Source organism: Aspergillus aculeatus, assembly GCF_001890905.1.
Source record: "Aspergillus aculeatus ATCC 16872 unplaced genomic scaffold ASPACscaffold_11, whole genome shotgun sequence".
Lineage (NCBI taxonomy): Eukaryota > Fungi > Ascomycota > Eurotiomycetes > Eurotiales > Aspergillaceae > Aspergillus > Aspergillus aculeatus.
The window spans coordinates 645,058-667,554 of record NW_017962986.1 but is presented as its reverse complement, the minus strand read 5'-3'; the positions used below and the strand labels follow the sequence as shown (position 1 = coordinate 667,554).

General features: G+C 51.3%; 8 protein-coding genes across 8 annotated transcripts; 2 read left to right on the top strand and 6 right to left on the bottom strand.

Annotated features, from left to right (window-relative positions):
• Positions 1-597: 597 nt before the first annotated feature.
• Positions 598-1,399, bottom strand: ASPACDRAFT_61904 (glycoside hydrolase family 11 protein; the record flags this gene model as incomplete). The annotated part of the gene is made up of 2 exons (XM_020203720.1): positions 598-1,078; positions 1,134-1,399. 2 exons carry the CDS (start codon positions 1,397-1,399, stop codon positions 598-600), a joined length of 747 nt encoding a protein of 248 aa, XP_020054732.1.
• A 1,604-nt stretch (positions 1,400-3,003) lies between these two features.
• On the bottom strand, positions 3,004-4,792 carry ASPACDRAFT_53294 (GMC oxidoreductase; the record flags this gene model as incomplete). The annotated part of the gene is made up of 6 exons (XM_020202731.1): positions 3,004-3,120; positions 3,191-3,415; positions 3,471-3,584; positions 3,761-3,951; positions 4,004-4,716; positions 4,776-4,792. 6 exons carry the CDS (start codon positions 4,790-4,792, stop codon positions 3,004-3,006), a joined length of 1,377 nt encoding a protein of 458 aa, XP_020054731.1.
• A 675-nt stretch (positions 4,793-5,467) lies between these two features.
• ASPACDRAFT_122191 (Zn(II)2Cys6 transcription factor) lies at positions 5,468-8,040 on the bottom strand. The gene is made up of 5 exons (XM_020196507.1): positions 7,121-8,040; positions 6,827-7,002; positions 6,485-6,780; positions 6,199-6,419; positions 5,468-6,130 (listed from the first exon to the last, which is right to left on the bottom strand). The coding sequence occupies exons 1-5, from the start codon at positions 8,006-8,008 to the stop codon at positions 5,612-5,614; spliced, it is 2,100 nt and encodes a 699-aa protein (XP_020054730.1). The 5' UTR covers positions 8,009-8,040; the 3' UTR covers positions 5,468-5,611.
• Positions 8,041-8,567: 527 nt separating this feature from the next.
• ASPACDRAFT_44892 (benzoquinone reductase) lies at positions 8,568-9,370 on the bottom strand (the record flags this gene model as incomplete). Its single annotated transcript, XM_020201507.1, has 4 exons — positions 8,568-8,669; positions 8,738-9,134; positions 9,199-9,284; positions 9,344-9,370. The coding sequence occupies 4 exons, from the start codon at positions 9,368-9,370 to the stop codon at positions 8,568-8,570; spliced, it is 612 nt and encodes a 203-aa protein (XP_020054729.1).
• Positions 9,371-10,045: 675 nt separating this feature from the next.
• On the top strand, positions 10,046-10,707 carry ASPACDRAFT_44891 (hemerythrin domain-containing protein; the record flags this gene model as incomplete). Its single annotated transcript, XM_020201506.1, has 2 exons — positions 10,046-10,132; positions 10,264-10,707. 2 exons carry the CDS (start codon positions 10,046-10,048, stop codon positions 10,705-10,707), a joined length of 531 nt encoding a protein of 176 aa, XP_020054728.1.
• Positions 10,708-11,512: 805 nt separating this feature from the next.
• On the bottom strand, positions 11,513-12,801 carry ASPACDRAFT_44890 (amidohydrolase family protein; the record flags this gene model as incomplete). Its single annotated transcript, XM_020201505.1, has 3 exons — positions 11,513-12,273; positions 12,337-12,389; positions 12,461-12,801. 3 exons carry the CDS (start codon positions 12,799-12,801, stop codon positions 11,513-11,515), a joined length of 1,155 nt encoding a protein of 384 aa, XP_020054727.1.
• Positions 12,802-16,584: 3,783 nt separating this feature from the next.
• ASPACDRAFT_61897 (uncharacterized protein) lies at positions 16,585-17,608 on the top strand (the record flags this gene model as incomplete). The annotated part of the gene is made up of 3 exons (XM_020203719.1): positions 16,585-16,734; positions 16,840-17,156; positions 17,296-17,608. The coding sequence occupies 3 exons, from the start codon at positions 16,585-16,587 to the stop codon at positions 17,606-17,608; spliced, it is 780 nt and encodes a 259-aa protein (XP_020054726.1).
• Positions 17,609-19,910: 2,302 nt separating this feature from the next.
• On the bottom strand, positions 19,911-22,122 carry ASPACDRAFT_53292 (transient receptor potential ion channel family protein; the record flags this gene model as incomplete). The annotated part of the gene is made up of 6 exons (XM_020202730.1): positions 19,911-20,531; positions 20,609-20,909; positions 21,019-21,334; positions 21,388-21,456; positions 21,523-21,675; positions 22,098-22,122. 6 exons carry the CDS (start codon positions 22,120-22,122, stop codon positions 19,911-19,913), a joined length of 1,485 nt encoding a protein of 494 aa, XP_020054725.1.
• Positions 22,123-22,497: the final 375 nt, after the last annotated feature.

Below are 22,497 nucleotides of genomic sequence, written 5' to 3'. Positions count from 1 at the left end.
AAGATTGAGTGGATAGGATAGCGGGTCTTATAAGCGGTGCGGAGAGCTCTGCAAATCGCCTATCATATGGGCAGTATTACCATTCCAATTTTCGGTGGCCAATGATCATATACGCATCTACATCGACCCTGACGTCTGTATTACAGCCAGGTCATTCGCTTGCGGTGTATTTGCACATGTGGGACAGAAGAAACGACCGGAGATAGAGCTTACCAGCTCAGGGTCGTCAGTTCTCGGGGGTGGCCTGCGCTGGGTTGTACCGTCACATGCTGCCATTCTACCTTATGGCTTTTGAAAATGAATGCCTGTGATCGGATTCAAGAATAGAAAGGAGGACAATGAATCTATCATACATTCCTATAATCTCGTTATAACGTTCATGATCGAGCTTGTGTATATCATTGCGGGATATAACGAGTCCATGCAGTCAACTAACGTAGGAAGAGGATACAGAAACAAGAGAGGTCCCTTTGGACCAGACCGCATGGAAGACTTGAGTCCATCGAATTTGACGAATATAGAACTATTGACATCTAATTTCCCATTCCAGGGAAACTATATACAGCAACCTGCATTCAGCATCCAGATAGCCTGCGTCTAGCAGTCCTCCTCATCCTCCTCAGTAGCGGCGGTGGCAACGGTCGACTGAGTGGTGAGGGTGGTGTGAGTGGCGCTGTCGACGGTGATGGCGGCGGAGCCGCTGCTCTCGTAGCCTTCAACGGCGACGATCTGGTAGTTGAAGGTACCGAGCTCGAGGCCGAGGTTCTCCCAGGCGTCGAAGTGGTTCTTGGTGGTGACGGTGCCGCCGACGCGGGCGTCGTCGCGGATGGACCAGTACTGCTTGAAGGTGCTGGTGCCCTCGATGGAGGCGGCGTTGGTGCGGGTCGACTCGTAGATCTTGTAGGTGCTGCCGTCGCTGGTCACGGTGCCGAGCTGGGTCAATCCGCTGGAAGGGTTGTAGTCGCCGTAGTGCTCGACGATGTAGTACTCGACCAGGGGGCTGGTGGTCCAGCCGTAGACGGACAGGTAGCTGTTGCCGTTGTCGGTGGGGGTCCAGGTACCGGTGTAGGTGATGTCGCTGGTAGGAGCGTTAGGCCGAGGCATGCAACAAGGCAAGCGAGAATGAAACCTACCGATCACTGCCGGTGCTCCAACCCTTCCCGGCAACAAAGTTGCCAGCATCGCTCCATTCCACGGAGTATTCACCAGCATTGCCGTTGGTGTAGGTGACAGAACCTTCGTTGTTCGTCCAGAAGGAGTAGAAGTACCCATTCGAGGTGCCCTCGCTGGAGGTGGTCAGGCTGCGCTTGGCCAACTCCATGAGAGCAAGACGGTTCGGGGCCGCCAGGGCGCCCGAAGCAGCCGAAAGAGCGAGGAGAATGTTGGAAAGAGCGACCATTTTAATGGTGGTATTGGAGTTGCTGTAAGGAATGTAGTTGATGCTGGTGGCGTAAGTAGTGAGTACAAGAGAAGCGCAGCTTGAGACACCGGAAATGGATCGCCGTGCCGGCTGTATAAGTACTCCTAGCAAGTGTACAGTCAATCTGATCAAGGATTGAAAAGGTGAGACAACGACGTCTGTCGTAAATTAATTCCCGTGGTCTGGGAGGTCGGGGCTTGCTCCTGAATCATTTTAGTGACCGTCGTGTTTCAAATTGATATCCCCACCCACTCTTGTCCCCGCCGGCCCGTCGCCGGTGCGTTTGGCCTTAGATCCAATCATAACCTCTTATCCAGACTTTAGTCTCGGAAAAGCACTGCTGGCACAAACGCTGGTGAGGGAAGTGGAGTTCGGCCGTTTGGCTCAGGGTGAAAAATTACCGGTTTGGTGACCCTGACCCTGATCTTGCTGTTGTTCTCAGACATAGACGTCAAGGTGTCTGGAGCACTCAGGGATGCTTAATTTAGCACATGGCCTTTTTCGCAGAATCTAGCTGAAGAACCGGACCGCTTGGAAGGCTCGAGCTACGGGTCAATAGTTCGTTACATAGATTAAACATGGACATGACGCTGAATAAAGCAGGCCGAGGCTACCGAGACAACCGGACTCAGGGGCCGAGTGACACTTTGGGGTAGGACACTCCAGGAGTCTAGGTCAAAGCCTGGGCTGAACTACCGCGAGGCACCCGTTGTTTTCAGGTCCACGCATCCCTTGATGCTGCGCGGGAGCTGTTACAGTGAGCAGGGTGAGGGGAGGTACGATACTCGGTAGCGTATCGGCGAATAAGTATGTCTCGTTATATTGATTGATTGCACTGATCTCATGTCTTGCCTTGTTGCACATTATGAATATCAAAGATCAAGTGTTGTGTACATACGACCACAGGGTGTGGAGAACAGGGCTTCCCGTCCGCTCAGCCGTACTTAAGCCACACGCCGGGAGGTTAGTAGTTGGGTGGGTGACCACCAGCGAATCCCTTCTGTTGTATGTTTCTTTTTACGCCTCCGGCCTTTTTTGTTGCAATCACTTCCAATACGGAGGCTGGAATCAATCTGTAGAGTCATAACTCGCAAAGCCATAAATTTTTAGAGAACTTTCGCCGACGCGGTAGGTTAGCCCCCGGGGCCCGAGTGGAAAAAGACTACTGGGTTGAAAGGAATTGCTTTGTGCATTTGCCCATCACCCACCTATCCGACGATCAACTTCTATTGCATAGCCTGAAAGCAATCAAATTCTAAGCAGGTGCTTGTCTGTATTGGAAGTAATAAGTACTGCTTCACAATCGTGGTCTGCGAGTGCACGCTTGGTTGTCCGGTAGCAACTTCAGCCGATCGAAATCTACAACGCTACTATCCGTCGTTATCTAGCTACAAAGGTAACAACCATAGCTGGTCGTGGAACTAGTAACAACTAACCCTAGAGAAAAATACAGAATGCTAGAAAAGGTCGTTATTGACGACCATAGTTTCGTGCGGCGAGGGGTATGGGTAGATGGGCACTCGCAAGATCTCACCAAGGCCAGAAACTGAAAGACCCCAATATCAGACCAATCCCTATCCGCACTACTCGTCATCCGGACGAGACAGAATCCGTAGCACGGCATTCTCAGCCACGACCATGATATAGGCCTGGTTGTTGTCTGAGGTCAGATCCGGGTGAATGCCACTATCAAAGATGTACTAAAAACGCCAAGCGAAGAAAGGTTGATGTATGCCTCAGGTGGCGAGTCGGGATTGGGCGGTGCGTTACGGTTGGGAAACTCCACAGGTAACGTAACAGATTGTCCATTCCGTACACCTTCGTGTTCGTGTCCACCACCGCGGTGCCGTTGGGGTAGCGACCGTCGTCAAGGCCCATCCTCGTCGTACCAGCATAGTGGATCCCTGCCGTGAGGGAGCTCAGGATTGGGGAGGTAATTGTGTATTCCTGGAGCTCCAGGCCAGTCCCAGGGGCGGTGATGGCATCCACCATCGACTATACAACAGGGTAGCCGCCTCGCTGTCCCCAGCTGTTTGCAGATAGGAGAGACCTCAAAGATTGTCTTCTGGGACGTACTAAGCCCGAGCGCGCCGGTCGAAGTCAGCCCGTGAGTCATATAGACAGTGATAGTCACAACACCCTCGGCAGGAGGAGTACACGAGCCCTGGTGATAGCGGGTAATACCATTACTAGCGACGTTCGACGTAAAGAACACCAGTCGATGTTTCCCTGGGTCAAGACACCAGCATTTTGGTCCTCGTAGGCATGAATTTAGCCCGTAGCCGTCCCATTCAGGATGGCCTCAGCGTCCAGCTCGTTGAAAGTGCCGTTAGTCTTCACCACAATAGAGAAGATCGGATGATTCATCAAATCTACCCCGACGGACAGATTAAACCAGTCCGTAGTCGGCGGGACAGCAACGCCACTCCGTCGGGCCGTCTCAATCTGGGCGCTCGGGCCGATGCCGGAGTTGAAGGGGATTTGTGGCGAGGATAAGGCGCCGGCCGACAGCACCACACGACCCCGAGGTGCTAAGGAAATAATCGCAGTAGTATTGTTCGATCCGAAAGATGAGTCCGACACCCGTGGCGCGGCTGCCGTCGCGGACCACGCGTGTGACCTTCGCATCCATACGCAGAGAGAAGTTAGCACGCTGCAGAGCCCGTGGTAGATACGTGCGGAGTAGACCCACAAGTTTGTAATTCTCGATGTTCCAAACGGGGTGGCTGCAGACCTCGTACTTCTCATTGCGTTGGGCGCTCATATCTACGAATCGCCAGCCAACGCGGGAGAAGAAGTTGGCTAGAATATTGTACAAAACCTGGCCGTGACGCCGGCTGTCAGCGGAAGGCAGGCTGTTACCAGGGTTGCAAAGGTATAGCCGCTCCGCCCCAGCTTGCACCTCTTGCCACTTCCACCCCATCGGCCACTTGTCGTCGAAATCACGATCGGGAGGGTGAACAAAGACCATATAATTGACCGAGACGCCTCCCCCGAGGATACAAGCGGCGGTTCCCTCGGTATCGGAGCACAGATAGCTGCCGACATAATCGATGTTGCCCACATCGAATGACAAGCCGGGGACATCAATAGCCGTCAAGGTGTCGTTCCAAACCAAAGAGTGGTTAGACCCCCTGGCGACGGTTGAACCTGTGATGCTGCGCTCCAGGAGCAGGAGCAGGACCTTCTTGTTCGCTTCAGCTAGGCGCTCTGCCGTGATTATCCCCGAAGGACTGCCACCGACGACGATGTAGTCATGCCCCTCGGCGGGGGCGGGGGGCAGGGGGAGGAATGGTCTTCACAAGCTGTCGTTCCAACGAGGAGCCCCGCAAAGGCCGCAAGTAAAGAGGTTGACAATAAATTGGTACGCATGGTGAACGTCCAAGAAGCTCGATTTCAATCGGTGCAGAGACCCTGTATCAATATGAGGTCTGGTCTTCCAAGCGCTGGTCCCCGGGTTTTATATTCTGCTCATTTTCTCCCGTTCTCCGCCTTCCTCGCTGCTTCATTTTTCATCTTACGTTTGGAATTTCCAACTGGGAGAATGGTCTTCAATGGAGCCTGCCTCCTTGTCCCAAAACCACGGAGCACCTTTCATCTGTTTAGTAAAATGGATGTGGTGACGGACTGAACGGATTGACAAAAGATCGGCCCGTCTCGGCATTGAGATCTGGTTGCAGGGCTCGGTCTCGTGCCGAACAAGACTAGTGGTACATAGTAGTCTGTTATCTGGTCGTAGATGGGCATTCAATCCCTCGCCGGTATTATCAACATCAAGGTTAGTTCTTCAAAAACAGATTTTTAGTTTTTCCTGTGTCCACTACCCAAAGAAAGAGAAAGCCAAGTGCCAGGGCTCATCAACGCACACCAACATTACCAGAACTGCGGGAACCCGGTGGATCTCCCTCCCCGTAAATCCGCTCTTCCGCAGCGCGGACTTACGGAGAGCGGATTTGAGGGCGGAGAGATTTCACCGGTGGAAAATCTTTCATCTTATTTTCCACGGAAGGAGGTAAGAAGGACAACTTATTAAGAAAAATTGTAAAAAGGTTAGGAAAAAAGACAAGGGCAAGAAGGAGAGGGAGAAGGGGAAAGATTCGAATTTATCAAGGATTTGCAAGAGCTGCCGCTTATCAATTCGGCGTTTTGTGCTCCTAGAGTCCTCTTGTAATTCAAACTTCTCCCACTGAATCATTGATTCGGCACATAAGAAAAAAATGTACCCCAGTCTATTGCCGTGATATCCACATTAAAGTCAGCCCCGGAGAAATCTAAGTCAAATTGTAGACCGGCACTGGGAGCCAGCAATCCGGGGTCACCCAGAGGCTCGGATGAGAGGGGCAGGTGGTGCTGCTGTGGCTGCTCTTCCCAGACCCCGGGTCCCATTGCCATCTGAGACAGAGATAGTGGCGGTGGCGGTGGCGGCGGTGGTGCGGAGGGATTGAAACCTTGGAGTTGTGGAGAATGCTGCTGATGGTGATGATCCTGAACGAGCTCCCCGGGTCCGGCGTCGAGGTTCAGGTGATGCAGAATGCGGCGGATGGTGGTTATGGAGCTGCACACGGGATCACCCGGTCGCATGCGGGTCAGGAACTGCAAACCCTCGTGGATGAGGGGCAGATTGCGGGTGTGCTTCTCTGGGTTGGAGGCCATGTCATATAGTAGCACAAATAGGCAATTCTCCATATAGAAACAGTTGAAACGGAGTTCCTACAACAATGAGCGTTGTTAAACACGGCAAATCGCCTCTTTCACGGTCAACCTAGGGTTTTCCTTACCAAGAGTAAAGAATCAGAGGCGGCAATATGGCAGATGTAAAGGATGATCGACTTGGCCGCATTCAAACACCGGTGACACGCATCATTAAGCCAACCGGGAATGTCCGGGCGGGGTTGCGGCGGAGTCGAAGAGGACTCGGATGTCTCCGCCTGTGAATGCTGGAGCTTGCCACGAATGATAAGGAATGGCCGAAAAATGAGTAAGGACACGAAATTATACACTGGAGGTCAATGTTGGCATCAAGGCTACCGGCTTTCGGGCATGGAAGAAGGGATGGATACGAACAGGTAACAAGAACCGTGGGCCGCATACCCCGTGGATCACTTATGCGAGGCTCATCCAGTTCGATTCCGAAGTCCGCTTGGGCTTTGGAGTGAAGTGCAGCCATCTCTCTGCCGACGACGATGGCACTGTTCCAAAGAGCGGATGGGGCGCATTGGGGGCGATAAATTTGCTGGACGATCTTCAGCATGACAGCCGCAAAGTGCAGCAATATCGAGAGGAAGATGTCTTGTGGTTGCGAGACTTCGATCTTGATAAATTCCAGCATGCTCGGGCGACCGAGGTAGAAGCTAGTCCATCTGGGAACGGTCATTCAGGTATCCAAGGCAGCTGGGACGCTCTCACATTTCTATAAAGTACATTGACCAGAAGGTATGGCGCCGCTCTACCGTCCCCTGATTGTCATCCGAGTTGGCGCGCAACTGCTGCCGGTGCAGACCAGCGGCAAAGGCCTTGCGACAAGCATTGCCAATGACAACGTAGGCGAAGTTGGAACGTGCGTATTCCAGATGATACATGGCGTGCATACGTTCCAGTCAGCACTTTTACTAAGCAATCAATGCATAAAAGCATTTTAAAGTTGGAAAGTTGGAAGCGTGTGGGGGGAGGGGGGGGTGCAGCGGAGATTCTTGGACTTATCATCATAATTCCCAGTTGGATAGTTTCCAGGCTGACGATGTGCTCGGTTTTTGCACTCTGGGCTTCACAGTATTCCGCCACGGTCGCACCCCATTCAAAGTGCTCGGTATTGGCTGCAGCAGTCGCCATGGCTAGCAGGCCGATCTGCTTCTGGACTTGGCTACACGGGTGGTTGTCGGCGTCGCCAAGCAAGGCTCGGAGCAATTGGTCATAGCGGGATTTCAAGTAAAAGGGGACGATATTATAATGCGTTGCAAGAAACCGGTTCATCAAGGAATAGCACACCTGTCGTGAAGGCAGATTCAGGAGGGGTTGTTCGGCCTGGTCAGAGCCCGGTGCCGCCGTCGTTGGTCCAAAGAAGATATGGCGGATGCGGAAGAAGTCCAGCCCCTGGTCCACCTCGTCTGTATCACCTCGGCTGAATTGAGGAGCCGACGGATTCGCATGGATGTAAAGACGGCGATAAAGATGCTGGAGGAGAGAGAAGTCCGAGGTTGGGCCATAGTACAATTCCACTGAGTCCGATGAAGACGATTTTTCGCGGGCGGACACACTCTTGTGCACATCCCTGTAGAGGTGCGATGGAGGTTCACTAGGCCGGTGCTGGTGCTCCTTCGGCTTCTCCCCGGGACTAGCTAGATCTACCACTGATGCTGATTCAGTCAAGGTCTGACTACGGGCCTCTTCCAGGTCACCAAAGGGCGCATCAGGCCCCTGAGCGGATGGTGGTGGAATGGCTGTCCCCGGCCGCTGACGCACACGAGCTCGTTTCCGAAACTGGCACACGGTATTGCGTCGCTGACATGTCGAGCACGGATTCAATCCATCGCATCGAATTTTGCGCCTCCGGCATTCTTGACATGCTTTGGAGATCTTAGTCGTAAACATGCTGTGTTAAGTGACTACCATCCAAGACGGAGATATTGGTTGTAAATTTAGAAAGCGAACGCGGATGACACGGGAAACGCTCCGGATTTGGATCCTGGTCACATGACTTTTATACCATCATCTCCGCCACCGAGAAAAAGTCTGGACAACATTGTTTCCCATGATTGCGCCGAGAGTCTACATATGGAGATTCTTTCTTGGGGGGTATTGATATAGGCTGTTACGTCGATTACTTCATGTGGTTTTCTTTGTTCACTTAGGACACCAAAAGTCCGACATGCTCGTCTATGCAGGATACGGATATATATCAGACAGGAATACACCATATAAGAACCACTACGATGAAGGAATAGCAACACTTCAAGAGCAGGCAGAAAAATCATGACATGATACAGTTGTTAGGGAGGCCGCATGGTCCCCCGGCGGGTTCATCGGATATGGTATGATAAACCGAAGCCTTTTCGTGAAGCTGTACGGGCTGCAGGGCTTCTTGTGATACTGCGTGGCCTGATAGATCTGGCCCGACCACTGGCATCGCTGTCTGCGAGCTATCATATAGTCAAGTGGAGTTGAGACGGGAAACATGTTCATAGAACGATCTCCCTTGCGTCTCGGCAATCGAGAGCTCCAGCTCACTAGGCTGGCGAGATCCATCCGCGTCCTGCAGCAGAGAGACAAATTAGCTGCGGTGTGAACTGGCGAAATAAGGAAGAAGACGGAGGCACAAACACTAAAAGTACCAGCGCCCCAGGCGCTTCCACCATGGACCTCTTGAAGGTTCGTGAGGAGGGGGAATGCCGTCTTATAGCCGAGGGGTACATATATGAAGCCGTGGTGGGCTAGGGTACTCATGGCTGCCAGAGCAGTTGACTCCTGGCCACCGCCCTGGGTGCCGGTTGAAACAAACAGGCCGGCATACTTGCCCCAGTAACCGCCTGTCGCCCAAATGCCGCCCGTGCGATCCCAGAAAGCCCTCCACTGCGCAGGAAAGTTCCCGAACCGCGTGGGAATGCCGAAGAGAACTGCATCATAATCGACTAATTGCTCCGGCTTGATCACGGGGATAGATGATTTGGGGGGAGCGTGCATTTTGGCCAGAACCTCAGCCGGCAGCGTCTCTTCAATCCTGATGATGTTGTCTTAGCATGCTGCTGAGGGCTTCGACAAAGCATCAATCACAATGTGCTTACTGGTAAAGGTCGGCATGACCCCCGGCCGCCTGGATTCCTTTCAATTCTGCCCGAGCTAATGTCTCGATATGGCCGTACATGGAGTACTATCAAGCAATCCAGATCAGAACTCAAAGGTCAGATCTGAGAAAGGTAACACACTCACAAAAACGATGGCAATCCGTGGAGCCATGGCGAGTAGCAAACAAAAGATGGTCTTCTAGAACAAGCAGGACTGGTGAGGGTAATGTGCTGCCAGGAAACAGCCAAGTGTACCTGGGATAAGGAGCATCTCTGTATAAATAGCTCGATCGCTTATCCAGCGGGCTATTACATTACATACCTGGAAGCGAAGGCTAACCCACGAATAAACCTTGTGTAGCTATTGGTAATAACCATAGTGGATCCGAGTCGCATCAGCTATGCTTGAAGATTATGTCATGATCCGCCCAAGCCAGTTAAATCCGTCCGCAAATCCGTGATCCGGCCAGACCTGCGGACTTGGGTGCAGAATCCCTCGCGGCTCCTCTCACCAATTCTCTTCTGCTGATAAATGCTGATGAATGATGCTATATTGATTAGTACTCAGAGATGGAGAGGTAGCGTGCGTGTTTCAGCCTGGTATACAACTTTAGCTAAGGACTCTGAAAGTCTTCCGCCCATGCCGCGGCCATGATCCCCTATCCAACTGAGGTATCAGTTTTTCATCGTTGTAGTTGAAGTGATCCTGCCTGCCCTCGCCCCTTGATCTTGCACACCTCTTCAACGCATCCCCATGTTGAAAGACAGCGTTCGTCGTGTTATCACGGCTGTATCGCCACAATCGCCCAGATTCATTACGCATAGCAATGCGAAAACAGCGCCTACCATGACTATCGAGCCACAAGACTATCCGCCCCTGTCTGCAGAAGAGTTCAAGGTGTACAATCGTGCTGCTGAGCAAATGGACTACTTTGTCAGTTCTTCCTTGCCCTCTTCCTCTCCTTCCCTTGTTCTCCTTACGATTTTGATTTCGTTTTTTTCCTTGTCGCCCTGGCTGGTGTGAGTAATAAGCCATTATTGACATATCTATGTGGCAACTTTCAGCATGGATTCCTCCGTCGCTCGTGGAATATCCTGTGGGAGGCCGCGACCAGTGGCCGACGACCAGCCCACATTAGCATGGGGCAGTTCCTGACCGAGGGGCTGCGGTTCGCCGAGCACCTCGAGATCCACCACCAGATCGAAGAAACGCGGATCTTTCCGTACTTGGCGAAACGAATGCCTGAGTTCCGCACGGGGCGAGGCCGGCAAGCAGCTGAGCTTTTGCGGCAACATCGCGAGATCCATGCCGGGCTGGAGGGGTTTCAGGAATATCTGGACAGATGTCTGCATGGAGACGAGGAGCTCCAGCTGGATGTGCTGCGGGGCAAGATGGAGGGGTGGAGGGAGGTGCTCTGGACACATCTCGATCAGGAGGTCAAGACGCTCGGGGCGGAGAATATGAGACGGTACTGGAGTAAGGAGGAGATGGCAAGATTACCTATGTAATGGTCGCGTATCAGGTGGTCTGCATACAGTAATGTACAGTACAGCTGGACTGAGATATGCCTGTAGTGGCCCTTTACCTTCACGGTCTTTGATTTAATAATACCTTATGCTGGTACTCTCACAGCAACCTTGAAGAACACAAAACTTGTCATACATTGGCAGATATGAGCTTAATCTACTTCCTGGAAGGGGTAATCATGAATATACTCTGAACTAAAAGTGACTTTGATATTAGTGTAGCTTCAGAGATTGCCTGCAGTATTGATTGGTTTCCTCTATACAATGGTGGGATTGCAGAAGGGAATGTGATGGGAAGCGTGAAGAGACATGGATTCATGGCTATCAGGAGAACTAACTAACTTGGTGACCGGAAGGCGGTAAGCTGCCCAGCCAATGGAAGGCTGGCCCGGCTCTCCGTCAGAATGTAACCTAGAATCGATATGATCTATTATTATAACCAAGATTTGACTTGCGCTTATGCGGGAAGGGCTTATGCGGGAAGGGCTTATGCGGGAAGGGCTTATGCGGGGAGGATACTTAATTAGCTAACTACCGGCGCCGACGAATTCTTCCAAACCCCGCGCTAGGAACAAATCTACACTAATTGATCGGTGCCAGACTTTGCAGGATTCATCCCCTAATATTTCTCAATGAGACTAATTCTACATTCTTTGACTAATTATACATTCTATCGCAATACAGAGAGACCGATAACACTTCTCCCAAAGCTACCTGTACCCATAAAGGGCACCGCGTTCAGCACACTTATGGGTATGTCCACCATGCTCAGGACCGACAATGTCCCTCACAGAAACTGTTCGCCATACCCATTACCCTCACCAGTCTGCGTATCGGCGAGCGGAACCCGACCGTACGAGAAGCCCGACTCGGGGAATTCACCCTCCAAAACGGGGTAGGCCTTGGTTTTCCAGATCGCCTGGATCTTCTTCGCGGTGGCGAGGAAGCGCTCGCGTACGGCCGGGTAAGTGCTGCTGACAATTTTTCCGTCCTGCTTCTGGAATTTACCGTCGACGAGCACATGCTTGATGTCGCCCACGTTGGCGTGCAAGATGACGGCCGCCACAGGGTCGTCCCAGCCGAGCATACCGGGAGTGTTACCATCCCAGACGACCACGTCGGCCTTGGCTCCCACGGCGATGACGCCGAGGTCGGGTCGGCGCAGGGCAAGACCGCCCTTGCGCGTGGCTAGTAGGAATGCCTGGTCGACGGACATGGGGTTGTTGGACGGAATGTTCCAGTTCTGCAGCACCCAGCGGTAGAAGGCGACACGGGCGCTCTGAAGCCAGAGCCGTGCCTGCGTCAGGATGTCGGTCGAATAGGTGAAGTGCGTGTCGACTCCCAAGGCGGCCTGGTCCTGGATCAGGTGGCTGTGGGGATGGTCGTGGCCGTAGTGCATCTCCGATTCGGGGGTGATAGAGATATACTGGTTCGTGCTGCGCAACAAGGATGCGCCCTCGCCGGTCAAGAAACTTGCGTGGGAGAAGACCACGGGAATGGTGGTGTTAAGGATCCCCAGATCATTCAGATCCTCCGGCGAGTTGATGGCTATACGCGGAACTGATTAGCAAGCTGGTCCACTTGACTTTGATCTCAAGAGGGGCAACATACCTCCCCAGATACCCTGCAGGGAGTGAGTGGTGATGACCGAGACGTTATATTCCCTAAAGAAGAAGCCTCGGTTATTGATGAACTTCCCAAGATTTGGTCTGACAACAGGTAAGGCAAGACATACTTGGCCAGCTCAATGACCTTTTCGGTCTCGGCCGGACTACCAGGGTTGAACCCATCGTAGGCGATGCCGAGGCTGGTGGCCGTGCCGTCGAAGCGGCCGCTATTGGCGAGTTCCTCGAACTTGTTCACTTGCTCGGTAAAAGTGTAATTCGTCACATTGTGGAAGGTGTAGCACCAAAACATCCGAGCACCACTGTCAATGGTGGCAGTCAGACCCGCCTCGGTGGTGTCATTGGACCAGATGTGGTGCGCATGGTCTAGGATTGTGGTGACTCCAGCGTTCATCGCTTCGTACAGACCCGCCAACTGACTGATGTAGACGTCTTCGGTTTGGTTTCTCATTTTCGCCAACTACATCGGTTCTGCGACTTACACCCCCGGCATTACTGGTGTTAGCAAGGTAGCAACTACGCTCGGGCTGGCACTCTTCATGGTGGGCTATGAAATTGGTTCGCAACCCACCACCTTCTACTGTGACTTTAGAGAGACCCTTTCCAACTGACCATTGCTTTGACTCGGACCCATACTTTGGTTGTGGCTTTGGGAGCTGCCTATTATCGGGGAGCCATCATCAAATAACTACCCGGACCATCTTTTTCCTCTTCAGCTTTGCTGTCATATACGCCCAGAACTTTGGCTTGTTCCTTGGGTTTTGATCTTTGATAGGGGTCTTTAAATATTCCGTTCTTGCCGCTGAGGCGGCATCGATGGGTGATCTTGGGGATTCTCAAGTGCACGAATATATGATTCTAGGCTGGGGATGTTTTGTGGTCTCCGCTCCGGTCCTCCGGTCCCTGATCGGCAGCTTCACCAACCCCCTGGCGGGGTTGGACAAGGATGATTTGACTACTGCTGTGGATGTCTGCCGAGGTCCTCATATTCGTATCATCTTTGTTCCGGAGACCTTTCCCCTTTAAATCCTTTAGAAGCCCTGATTCGACCTTTCCAGCTCTATTTCAGGAGCCGAGTGACTTCCCGATCAAGGTGTAATGTACATTGCTCTTATCTACGGGATTCTCTACTTCAAGTATGCACCCTTCCCGCTTGTCTTACTTCGAAATCACGATGATCAACAACTTGTAAAGAATATGTCTGATTATTGGTAGTTTCTCTATCATGTCTTCCGATGGTAGAACACGTGTATGAACACTTATTACCAAGAAGTATAGTTAATCGGTGAGTAACAAGCCCAAAGGCTAGGTGGTGGAACTTTACTGTTACCGAACGAGTCGTGCTCCACTGACTAGTCCCGTAAAAACAAGGCACCACCAAGCACCTTATATCTCGTCTAACTGCCCACTTGAAGCTTCAATTTCTTCTCTTTCTCTCTGGCTTGGCTCCATAAAGATATACATTTCGGATCCAACCTTGATAGAATTTCCGACATGGTTGTTTCGGCTCAAGACTTTCTTTTCGACCCCAATATCCAAATGTATTCCAACTGGGGATTCTTCGTCTACTACGCAGCATTCTCAAAGGAATCCCCACCCTTCGCCGTATGACTATGCATCCTTTGTGGCTCGATAACAATCATAAAATCACATTGAAGATCCGAAGCTTGAAGTTAGTTTTGTCGATTTTTTACTACATAAGATGAGCTAAGTCAAATCAACATTGCAGAATGGGAGCATTAGAAGACCGCCCAGAGAAACACAAAGGCAACTTAAATCCTCCAAAAGGGTTTTCAATTCGAAGAGGCTAGTCAACATCGATTCGAGAGGCGATAAGGTAGACCAGCAGAACGAGCTGCGGGTCCCTGTTGTTGTGGTTGCTGCCCCAGGAAACTAAAGTACCACGTGGGCTTTCCGTGGTGGATCCGACACCCACGATCAAATCTGTCGTCGCTTTCCAAACAGATCCAGTAATCTTTCTTATCAAAGTGCTGATCATCGCGAAGATGGTCCTTCTCGGCCGTTCCGAACACGCAATCAAGACAGAGCCCTTCAAAGAAGCCTGCCACGCGACTCGCCGCACATCTGACAACACCGTTCCAGTTTGCGGTGCACACGGGACAGTCTGCCGGTTGGTCCGCTGAGGGTTCGATATACTTGTGCATTCGATCTGCTTCAAAGTGGGCTAAGCGGTCGATCAACTCGTCAATGCCTTGGTGTCTCAAGCACTCGTTGAGAGGCCAGACCTGAATTCTCTGCAGCTCCCGAAGGTATTGAAACACGGTGCACTTGCAACAAGGTGGCAGTGATATTTGAAGCATGCTAGAAACGCGGCCAAAAAGGTCGTGGATGGCATCGTGGAGAGTGGCACGGGCGGCGTTCAACTGCCCTATTACATCCATACAACTTAGGTGTTAGCAAGGAGGACGTCGCTGTGTTCGAGGGGAGAAGAAGACACGTTGGACAAGAATGACTGAGACTGTACAATCGAACTTACGCAAAATCGGCGCGGAAATCGGCATTCGCACATTAGGTGGGCACCACGCGGTGATATGCTCTGTGCTCTGGTACATAAGGGCCTTCGTTGTCCGAGCAAAATTGTCGCATGTTCCAGAGCGCAGCTTGGAAGCAGGATCTCTCGATAGAAGCTCAGTTCCATGCCTGGGTCGACCTGGCTTTCTTTGTGGGTGCACCATACCTCGAACCATTGTGTAAGGTTCTGGGCAGATGCGAAATAGTCGGCAGTCGAAATTCAGACACCAGACGTCTGCCAAAGAAGCATCGTCCACGGCTTTCTGGTCCAAAGTATTGTGTAGCTTCCGCAAGATGATCTCCAATGCAGTGATGCTGTGGCAATCAATCTCAACAACAGTCTTTCGCCTATTCAGGGGCTGTTTCTAGTTTGCTCTGGAAATACTGGGACGAGTTGAGAAGTGTTGTGGGGTCAACTCGAAACGTGGCGTGTTTGTAAACAGGAGCATCCTCGAAGGGTTGGTATGTTGGGTTACATGCAGCTCCAGTTGAATGGGCTAATGATAGAGACAGTGCCAGGACTCTTCCTGTTCACAATTCGTGGTGGGGACATCTTGCAGTGTAAAAGTGGAATTACTTAAAGTGGAAGAGCGCAAATGTCGAGTTAACAAGATCGGCTAACTCGTAAAATTTTCTGTGGTAGTTGAGTGAACAAATGCACAGTACAAGCTCAGTGGTATTTGGCAGAAATAGAGCATGGATCGATGGATCGAATGACGCGGTGAGTGAGTAAGAAGTGCGGTGTACGGAGGAACCTTGCCGAGCAATGGGTTCATCTTATCCATCGATGTTAGCGTTGATAAATGCAAAAATAAAATGCTGCAAGTAATATGAGAATTGACATTGTACAGAATAACTTCAAGCAACAGCTGGTCAATTTGATCCAGTCACATGATGCTATCTAGTTATCTATAATTTCAGTCAACAGATCAGCGACACAGGGAATTCGGTCCAGGCTGACTGGGGTAGATGGCTCCCTTTGAATTTTTGCTGCAAATGTTTCAAGGGCGCCGCGCAGACTTATCCTCATAAGAGAACCCCCAGATTTCACAGGCTGCACGGGACCTAGAAGCTTTTGGTCGAGACTCTGCCAAATGAGAAGATAGACACAAGAGTTATGTCCCCATGTAAGCCATTTAGTACAATCTGGGGCGATCATTCTCGAGCAATGACCTCGTAACTATGTCAGTTTTAGATCCTTTGTTCGATCGGCTGTGAGCATCGAATTCCAAATAGTATCTAAGCCTGGGCTGAATATCACATTCACTTCTCTGTCTCTCACCGCAGTGGAGTGTCTTTTTGAGGTAGCAGAAGTTGGTCTTCGGGCTGCTTTCGAATTCTCACTGTAACACCACGCACGGGCCAGATTGAGCCTCACAGCCTGGAAAAAAAACACTGGGACACACATGTGGTCTGTCATGATCGATTGAGCCATAAGTGTTACTGGCAGTGGTACCTTAGCCACTGGCGAACTAGCTGGTCACAACACAAACTAGTAGCCAGGTGAGCTTGCCGGAGTTGTCTCTGACATTGCAACACACTCTTCTTTCTTCATTCCTCTCTTCCACTCCAGCTTCATTCCTCCCCACTAGACCGACATCCTTCACCACACCTCATCTGACTAGCCTTGCGGGCTCTAATCAGTGCACTAGCTAGCTTACAACATCTCCTTCCTCATCTCATCACACACGGGACCAACACGATGGCTACCTCTTCTCAGCGAAGAACCAAGGATGCTCACAGGCATCATCTTGGCATGCTCCCCCAACCTGAAGCTCGTGTCGTTCAGGAACCTTCATCCTCCGTACAGCACAATGGCCGACCGAGAACCCAGATTCGCGTGACGATGGAGGTAAGTCGTGCTACACTCCTGAGTACGACTCCTAATTTCCGACACCTACTGACTGCTGCTACGCCGGCTGCCAATTCTCAAAACGTGCTTTCCATCACGCTTCAGACTGATGAACTGAAGGCTATGGGAATCCTCCTGTGCCAGCTCCACCACACTCTCGGTGAGGTGACCAACAGTGAAGTTACGTCCGTGGATGTGTGGTTTCTGGCGCTGGCCTGTGAGAATTACGGGGTCGATCCCAAGGACAAGGACTTGGTAGGATGGTTCAAAAAGTGGCACAAGAAATATTCTACAACAAACCTGCTGGACTCAGACTACAAGACATTGGTCTACCATCGACAGCTTCTGTACCCGAGTTGGGTGTTTGACCATGCGTTCCTCTTTGCTCGGCTGACGAAGGAACTGGTCTATGGAAGCGAAGGGTATATTAATGAGATCAACCCAAAAAATGTGGAACATCTGCAATTGCCACCTCGCGTCCTGCGTGGGTTTCTTAACAACACCTCCCACCCCCACCCCGGCGGAACCTGCTAGCTAACGCAAACCGCTTGAACACATCAGAGCAAATCATCTCCACCCGCAGCCGCCTGCGTATCATCGCTCACGAGACCTCTTCAATCGTGTCGCACGCATCGTCGGCTCCGCCACCTGCCCCTGCCGCCAGAACATGACATTCGAGTATCTACGCGAGCTGCATCGGATCGGTGTGTGGCCGTTCGAGGAGTACATGCCGCGCAATAGTATCAGTGACCTGCTCGGCCGCCTGTACCTCTCTGATTCGGATGAAATGCGCCCATCTACTGGCAGAGGCAGGCCGAGAAGAGCTATTGCTGCCGTTGGTGACGATGTCGTCGCCCTGTCCTGCGAGTCCTGAACCCAGCAACCGACGTGCAAAACGTCTGGGACACGGCTGAACGGACCTCGCGAGTACCCTGGAAGCGAGTTCCGTGCCTACATGAACAAGCGCGGGCGGTATGATGGGGATTATTGGATCCTTCACGGTAAAGCGTCTTTGGTATTCAGTTTCATGAGTCCCAGGCAGGAGATGGATTAGTCCTGCCTCATGTGTTCCCGATAATGTTTGTCCGACCTCGGTAGCTGGTATGGGCTGATTCCACTTCTGGGATGATATTCGTAGTGCTTGGTAAAGCGTCTGGGCGTTTCAACGTGTTATGGGCACCATCCATCCGGATGAAAACTTGTTGAGAAGCATGGGCATCGCACTGATTGTGGAACACATTGTGTTCATCAGCTCCTTCGCAATAAAGAGGATAATCGTAAGAACTCAATTCAGTCAAGGTTTGCCTCAATTCCGAGAGCAACAACCTCCTTCAAAAACAAAACAATCAAAGTCATTTGGGAGTCGTTCTGCGTTCCCCTTTCGATCGACCCATAAACTTGCGACCTACCTTCCTCTCTATGCAATTGAAGACATTTCAGCAACTTTAAGAAGTCTCAATGCTCATTTGAGCGTACAAGAATTGCTATAGCGCAACTAAGTCCTCGATGATATTATTCAACAACACTTCCATCACTTTAGCACTCCTTTATCAGGCATTCGCCCGAAGAGCTGCTTCAAAGCTCATCCAGTACCCATCAACAAGACAGCGCCTTTAGACCTGGAGCTCAAGCCGTAGGTGTTCTCTGCAAGTAGAAAATGCATGAGAACATGGTTCTACCATTCCCAACCCTCAGTCGATCCATCCCAGATTTGGCCCCAACCCGCCATGGATGAAGGGCGCTTGGCAAAACCCCATCCACACCAGTGCAACGGGCTCCAGTTCTCCCTCTTATCCGTGGTCTGAGCCATGAAGAAGCCGACAAAATATCTGCCGTTGCCATCAGGGCTAAATCAATGATTACAGGGTTGGATCCCCATCTCCAGCATTGATGCTGACAGAGTTGAAGACTCAGCATCTTGAATTGCGACGCCCGGCCGTGAAGCGGCGCGAATCCCCATTTACAAAGCTGGCTATGCCTCCATGTCAGCACGACCCCAAGTACCCCAGAGAATAACAGACGCACAGGTAATTCCTCCGGAAGTGCTGACGAATCAATGCCCTTTCTTCAGGCTCCATTTGACCAAAAGGCATTGCTCTCGACCCCGATGCGGCTTGCCAGACGTCGACCGGGCACCACCTCCCACTCAACGTAGCTCAAGAACCCACCCGGATTGAGTCCTGACCCCCCCCCCCCCTCTTGGCATGTGGTCTCGGAGTCCAGTAAGCGCGGGGTAATCTTTGAACCCTTACGCGTCAATTTGCGCAAGGCGACTAGCTCTGGTGGGTTATCCCAGGTCTCCCTGGTCTGGGCTTGCTGGCTGCGGACCGCTGAAGGCTCGGCCTCGGTACCCCCGGTAGGGATCTGCCGATAGAGACTCATGTGAGCTTTGATGTTGCTGTTGGCTTTCTTGCAGATAAGGCGGACGGTGGCGTAGGATGCAGGTAGGTTTTCTGGGTTTCCCTCGCCTAGATGATATTGAAAGACGTGTCCGTTGCATGCCTCGAGAACGGTCCAAGTCTCATTAAGTCCAATGGTGGACTCGATACCGATCTCAACCTGCGTGAATCAACGGTAAAACATGGTCATCACGGCTAGAGGTTAGTTTATGGCTGAGGTTCCCAGGTCGGACAGGTTATGGTTGGAAGGACGAAAACAGAGACAGAGAGAGAGGATGTCCTTGTGGAATTAGTTTGGTACATACAGTATGACTGGAAAGAATGGTTCGGGTGAAGTTTGCGATACTGAGAGAATGAATGACGAAGGAGGGCTGTCACAGGCAGAACCATGAATGTAAACCTTCAATGCGTGATGTGGGGGCGTACAAATCAAAAATCTTATTCACTCTTCTGATATTACATCCACACTTCTTGCTCAAACCCTGGGTCCTGATGGCTGCGACTCTGCTGTTGTTCCCGGGTAGGCCTAGCCATCTAACAGATATCTCATGCATCAGACCCTATCAAGCGCCCGTCCGGTATCCTCATGATACACTTAAGCGATAAACGAGACGGATCAAACCATAAGAGATTGCAATTCTAGTGTTGGTACTCAATGAATGTCTTTAACCAAGTTCGGGGAGTATTTGTGTAGTACGAAGACTGTGTCCACTGATTTCGTATTATATTGAACTATTGCAGGGTATGTGTCTAACAATCTCAAGTATGCCTCTCCTCTCATTCGTTATGCACTGGTGGAGTTAAAAATTGATGCTCACAAGGCTTGGGCTCTCCGCAATTGGTGGTACTCAGATCCATGAGCTCTGTCGGAGGTGAAACACGTAGGTTCAGGAACGATTCGCGATTGTCGCCGACGCTCTGGTACTGAGTTTCAGGCTCCTTTATACGGACGGCATTGATCCCTGAAGTCAGCAGATAGACCACAAGCACCAGCACATAGACCATATTATACAAGCAAAAGATCACATCAACAACGCTTGCCGCCATTGGTGAGCCTTTGAAGATACCCGAGAATATGGGGATGCAGACGGAGGTCAAGAACTCGATGATCGCCACTGCGATGGCGCGACGATTCATGCTTCGTTCTCGACAAGGGCGAACCCAGATCACGAGACTCATCATGATGACATTGATAACCAAGAGGGTTATAGCCTGTGGAACTGGAGCAGACTGACTAACAGCAATGGTAAGCCCGCCCGTAAAGTCGTATAGTTGTTGTATGGCAAAGAAGTAGTATCTGTCGGCTGTATGGAAGAACTGAATTAATCGCACATCCTTTGCGTCAATGAAGCCCGATGACAGAGTGTATGCTGCGGTCAGGCCAGACTTCTGACCTCTCTGGACGCAGAAGATGGTTCTCACTGCAATTCACCCGAGGCATACGGTGATCCCGGCGCACCAGGTTATGGCCAAACCAATATTCTGGTGGAATCAAGCTGTGTGAACTCCCAAAAGGCAAATCGGACAATTGAGGGGAGGGCAACGGTCAGAAATAGAAGGCACAGGCCTCTGCTAGTGTTCAACAAGCGCATAGGTGCGGACTCAAGCCAGCGCGGAAGCTTGTTCTTGTTCGACCTTTTCAGAATGGCATGCCCCAGTCTAGCTGTCGCCAGCCCCACAAAGAGAATAACAGCGACAAACATGAATGAGAAATATGCCGTCATGAATACATTAGTGGGCTCAATGCCAGCTCGGTATAGGCCATTCGAGTAATGCCTTTCACACTGTTTTCGTTATCCTTTGACACGTTCGAACCCGTTCTTCGGGGAAGACTCCTGCCAGAACTGAGCACAGCATCGGAGAACCCTCGCTTCTCTACAATCACTGAGATGCTTCTGAGTTGTCCACTACAGTAGAGGGGGTACCTCCTGTCGCACGCAAGTACCAGCGACCGAACGACTGGACAAACCCGAACCGTACAATTCCAATAGTCCACTGGAACATTTGTGTCCAGGACTGTGCTATAGGTGGTAGCCTGACTGAGCAGAGGCCAAACATTGCTTGCGACTGCATGAAGCCCAACAAATCCAGTGACGTGACGGAAAGCTGTGTGGCGGAATGAAGATGGCCTCGGATCATGGCAATAGCGGAGCCGATCAAATCCAGCCCAGTCATGACCGCAAGAACCCACGAAACAGCCGCTTGATCGACAGTGCGCCCGTTGGAGAGAACAGCTGAAAGACATGCTATAGACTTTCGAGCCGAGTCACTGTAAATGTATACGAGATTGTGGAATCGAGGTCCGGAACAGTGTAGCCATTACCTAGCTCACAGTCGCGGTCAGTTTGGAATATTATGGCAAGAATAAAGAAGTGGTCATGTCACTTACCTGGAGTCACTGACACGATGGATGGCACGTTCACGCTTGCCTGGGGTATATCGAGTGCGCCAGATGCAAGTGGACAGAGGCTGTGCCGGCCCAGGTCACACAGGCTGATCGTGTCGTTGAGGATCTGGTATCCATACACCAACAGCACCACATCTGCGGTATATTGAGATATCCGGTAAACGCGATGTCGAGAGTTTCAGACCGTGTCAATCTGGCATCGAAATAGGTCACGCTGATGGCTGTGTTGGGGCCACAATTTGCCAGAGCAGACGTTGAGATGGATTCGTCAGCAAGGACAAATCGAAAGAAGGATATCATGAGCAACAGCCGAGATTTCAATTGAGATTGTGCACGCATCCTTGAACGTTCTGGTGTTCAGAGGGTGTAAAGAAGGTGATGTGGGTCGAAGGAGGAATCACCATAGGCGGGAAGGCGAGTGTCTTGGTGGAAGAATGATTTTCAACGATAGCATTAGCCTCGGATTGTGACTGTGACGTGTATTCCGTAACCTAAATTCTATTCTCGGACCTCGTTACTCGCTCTCGGCTAATTTCATCCAATATATTGGTGCGTACCTGATCTCAAAATGCATACCACCATTCTATATGAGTGGTCAAATGATGCTGATTGATGGTACCGAACATTACTCATGGAGAGCAGTACATCTGTGTGGTCCCCCGACTGAGCTAGGCCTCGTCTAAAGAGATCATAATACTGCATGGATAAGCTCAAGTCCGGGCCTTTCCGTACGGAAGCAGCTCGTCTGCTGGATTAAATATCATACTAAGGCCAGACAGACACTGGCTCGGCAAACGCTGCCACAGCCTCATTCAGGCACCCCACTGGTCGAGAGAAAGTGTGGAGGGAAAAGGATCCTCAAACCTCGGTGGTCGGGAGGTCGGCAACTCGGAGCCCCGATGCTCCGATATATTCTAAATCCCGCATGTATGGAGAGTGGCCCAAGCACAAGTAGAA

Bases quoted from the DNA above. Each gene is read 5' to 3' on its own strand.
- ASPACDRAFT_122191 (XM_020196507.1), bottom strand. From the start codon at position 8,008: ATGTTTACGACTAAGATCTCCAAAGCATGTCAAGAATGCCGGAGGCGC. The intron at 7,003-7,120 runs ATAAGTCCAAGA...GAACGTATGCAC, and splicing joins TCCAACTGGGAATTATGATG to GCCATGTATCATCTGGAATA. The intron at 6,131-6,198 runs GTAAGGAAAACC...TCATTGTTGTAG, and splicing joins CCTCTGATTCTTTACTCTTG to GAACTCCGTTTCAACTGTTT.